This window comes from Durio zibethinus, chromosome 24 (assembly GCF_047325235.1).
Source record: "Durio zibethinus cultivar Kanyao isolate XHJ-2024 chromosome 24, ASM4732523v1, whole genome shotgun sequence".
Lineage (NCBI taxonomy): Eukaryota > Viridiplantae > Streptophyta > Magnoliopsida > Malvales > Malvaceae > Durio > Durio zibethinus.
The window spans coordinates 18,035,764-18,039,640 of NC_143185.1; the positions used below are offsets into that span (position 1 = coordinate 18,035,764).

General features: G+C 32.2%; 1 protein-coding gene across 2 annotated transcripts; it reads right to left on the reverse strand.

Annotated features, from left to right (window-relative positions):
- Positions 1–657: 657 nt before the first annotated feature.
- On the reverse strand, positions 658–3,513 carry LOC111317015 (putative mannitol dehydrogenase). 2 transcript variants are annotated; one of them, XM_022919310.2, is made up of 5 exons: positions 3,344–3,513; positions 2,982–3,095; positions 1,414–1,927; positions 1,173–1,326; positions 658–1,036 (listed from the first exon to the last, which is right to left on the reverse strand). In XM_022919310.2, exons 1-5 carry the CDS (start codon positions 3,433–3,435, stop codon positions 831–833), a joined length of 1,080 nt encoding a protein of 359 aa, XP_022775045.1. In that variant the 5' UTR covers positions 3,436–3,513; the 3' UTR covers positions 658–830. The 2 variants fall into 2 exon arrangements, with proteins under 2 accessions (XP_022775045.1, XP_022775044.1); XM_022919309.2 differs by lacking the exon at positions 3,344–3,513 and adding an exon at positions 3,188–3,326.
- Between the last annotated feature and the right edge of the window lie 364 nt (positions 3,514–3,877).

The following is a 3,877-nucleotide window of genomic DNA, read 5'->3' on the forward strand; positions in this document are numbered from 1 at the left end:
AGATGAATAAAAAACTTTTTAATGAAATATTTCTTTCATAGTTTTTACACATATGAATGATGATGAATTATTAATAAATAATGAAAAAAAAATGGACGAGACCCAAAGCCAAACAAAATAATTTGTAAGATCAAGTTTTCTGCATCAAGATTATTGAGAATTTATGTTGGTGACTTGAGATTGAGTTTTTTAAAATAAAAATATCAATAAAAGTAAAAATTTAGAAACTTTGTTTTTGCTCAAATATTTTGCCAAGGCTGGTCCAGAGAGTTGGGCCACAAATAGGAGACATTTGTTTCTTGTGTTGACCGTTTATCCTGATTTGGGCATGAGTTGGCAACTGAGCCAGATTGTAGTCCAACTATATAGGTCAATCAAGTGACTCAGGCAAATAAATCGAACTCATTGGCTCACAATAAAAAAAAAAAAACTAATTTTTTAAGAAAATTAGGGCTTTTAGAATGTACAAATGGCGTTAACAAAGTAACCAAATGTATTTGAACATTTGGGTAAATGTATGTATTCTTACATTAAAAGAGCTGAGTTCAATTTTTTTGAATAAAAAAAAAAGAAAAAATTTCTTGGCTTTCATTAGTTAGTAACACAAAAAAATCTCAATTTTAAGCTTATAGGCCAAAAGAAATTTATTCCCTCATATATCCTCAAACACAATTATTTAATTGTAAATCTGAATCCTAGTTTAAACAAGAGCATGCTGTTTTGACAACTTATATCAGGAAGAACTGAACAAAACAAATACAGAGAACAACAAAAACTTAGTACTAATGTCACCAACATGCATGTCACATTAATATATATGAAGCATAACATTAAGATGTAGCCTTCATTGTGTTCCCAATGTCAATGACAAATCGGTATTTAACATCGGATTTTGCAAGGCGCTCCATGGCAGAATTCACATAGTCAATTGGTATGACTTCAATGTTTGGTTTCACATTGTGTTTGGCTGCAAAATCAATCATCTCTTGAGTCTCTTTCATCCCTCCAATGCCACTACCACCGACTAGCTTCCTCCCTGCACCCAATATTCTTGTAATGGTTAGTTCTCTGAGTTTTAATCCCAAATCATTTTAATCAAAGAAGAAATATTAGAAGCATTCATTCATGGTTTTTCATAATCAAAAGAATTACTGATTCTTAATTGATTTTACCACTGAGCAAAGGAAAAACTGGTAGCTCATGTGGCTTCTCTGGAGCACCAAGAAGAACAAGTTTTCCATGATTCTTCAACAACCCAAGCAAGGGCAACAGAGGATGTTTGGCAGATACTGTATCGACTATACCATCCATTGTCCCCATGGCAGCCTAAACAATCAACATAATTTTGACGTCAGAAAAATTTTCGTTGAATTAGTCAGATCAGAAGAAAAAATGTGTCAAAGCTAAATTAACCTGAAGCTGATCTTGGTCCCGGCTAACCAAAAAGGAATCAGCACCAAGATTTTCCATAGCTTCCTTCTTCTTGTTAGGAGAGGTGCTGATCACTGTCACCTTGACCCCCATAGCCTTGGCAAATTTAATGGCCACATGACCTAGTCCACCCAGTCCAACCACACCCACATGCAAACCAGGCTTATCAAGTCCATAATATCTCAGTGGACTATACACTGTAATCCCAGCGCACAGAAGAGGTGCGGCAGCATCAAGAGGTAGATTATCTGGAATACGGACTATAAAGTGCTCATCAACAACCATAATATCAGAGTAACCTCCATATGTAATAGTTCCGTCATGGTACTTTGCACCATAGGTGAGTATCATTCCTGAGCAGTAGTTTTCAAGATTGTTGTTGCAGTCATCGCAGGAGTGGCATGACCCAACCATGCACCCCACTCCAACTCTATCCCCAACTTTGAACTTCTTTACCTTACAACCCACGTCTGTCACTTCTCCGGTTATCTCATGTCTGCAGTTCCGTTGACATGAATAAATAATTGTAATCTTATCCAACATCAATAAATGCACACTTGAAAAGACAATATTAGACCCCATAATTTAAAACATAACATTAATGTGATATAAAAAAATATATAATTTAAAATTTTAATAATAATTATATATAAATTTAATAAAATAAAAAAAATATTTTATATTTTTTTATCGATATAAATTATCACAAATAATTTTTATATAAAATAAAATATAAATTCAAAAATTTTAATATTTTACACAAAATAAATATTAGATATACACAACACTAACATTACGCACCAGCCATGTCGATTTCATCTGTCTAGTTCAAAATTATTTTTTGTTTGTTTTTATCTGAGACGCGGATACAGTAAATCTTTTACTCGGTCTCCCTTCTCATTCATTCACCTATAGTTTCTTCCATCATTCATTCTCTTTCAATCTTTAATCTAACAACTAACAAGCTCAAGCGGATCATTTACCAGGGAAAAGAAAAAAGAAAAAAAAAACGAAACTAACATAATTATCATGTTTTTCTGTGGCCCAAGACTTTGCATCACTGTTTTTTTCATTAAATGACATGTTCTCCACCACAACTTTAAATCCTATCAGGGTTCTTATCCATAATTATCCATTAATGCGTTGTCTTTTTATCATGAACACTACTGACCTATTATCGAAAGAAAAGAAGTACAAAATTTCGTCGCTAATGAAATTTTTCAAGGAAATCAAGTTTTTAACTACGAAATTTTTCATATCTAAAAACTTAATTTCTTATGGTGAGATTTTTACTGATAAACTAATCACGCAAGGTTTTGGGGAACAAATAGCTGGTTAACAATTTAGTAAAGTTTAAGTTACTAGCAGTACTTTTGAAATTTTATTTCAAACGAAAATAAATAGCAAAATTTTGTTGAATTTGTTGTGTATCCCCAACAAAATAAATTCTATATCAAATTTGATTGAGTATAGCTGCTATTCTTTTTTAAACAAAAAAAAAAAATCTCAAATAGATAGTTGTATTGATGCGTGGATATATAGTTAATTACCCAGGAACAAGAGGATAAACAGTTTGGCCCCATTCATTCTTGATCATATGAAGATCTGAGTGGCATATCCCACAATAAAGCACCTTGAAAGCCACATCATTTTCTCCTGTTGCCCTGCAAATTCACATTATTTCTCTCAAACAGAGCATAGAAATTAAAACATTTTAAAGCCATAAACAGAACAATGAACAACAATAATAACCAACCAAGGCTTGGCCTAAGAGGTTCAAGCAAGCTTCGAATCCCTGATAAACTTCTTCACACTTAACAAAAAGAAAATGAAAAAAAAAAAAAGAAACTACTACCCTAGGACTAGGAAAAAATACACATATTCTAAGTTAGAATATTAATATAAATTAAACCTTCTGGAGAATATGAAAGGAGAGAGGACACCGTATGAGTCTCTGGCTGCCCATCCGAAAGCCTTTTTTGGGTGCTGTTCCTGGGCTGACATGCTTATCTATGATTATATTAATTTTTTTTCTTTTCGGATGAATGTTTGTGATTTGTTTTTTTATTCTCTTTCCGTATAAAGTGAGCTTTGCTGTTCGTGACTTGACTTAAAGATGGCTTTTATTTGTACGAGTTAGGATCGGTAATCTCATTCGTAAGAACATAAATAATACATTAATATTCATAAATTATTCGGATTTGATTTAAAAAAAATTTAAATTTGATTTAATTATTATCGAGTCGAGTTCAAGATCGAATAGTTCGACTTATCGATCGAGTCGAATTCGAATATTTTTATATTTGACTCGAGTAGCTCGCGAGCTTAATCGAGCTTTTATATTTAAATATATTTTTATTATTTTAATTAATAAAATATTTTGAGTCTGAGTTCGAGTTCAAATTCAAGCATGAATAATCGAACTCTTATCGAATATACGAATCGA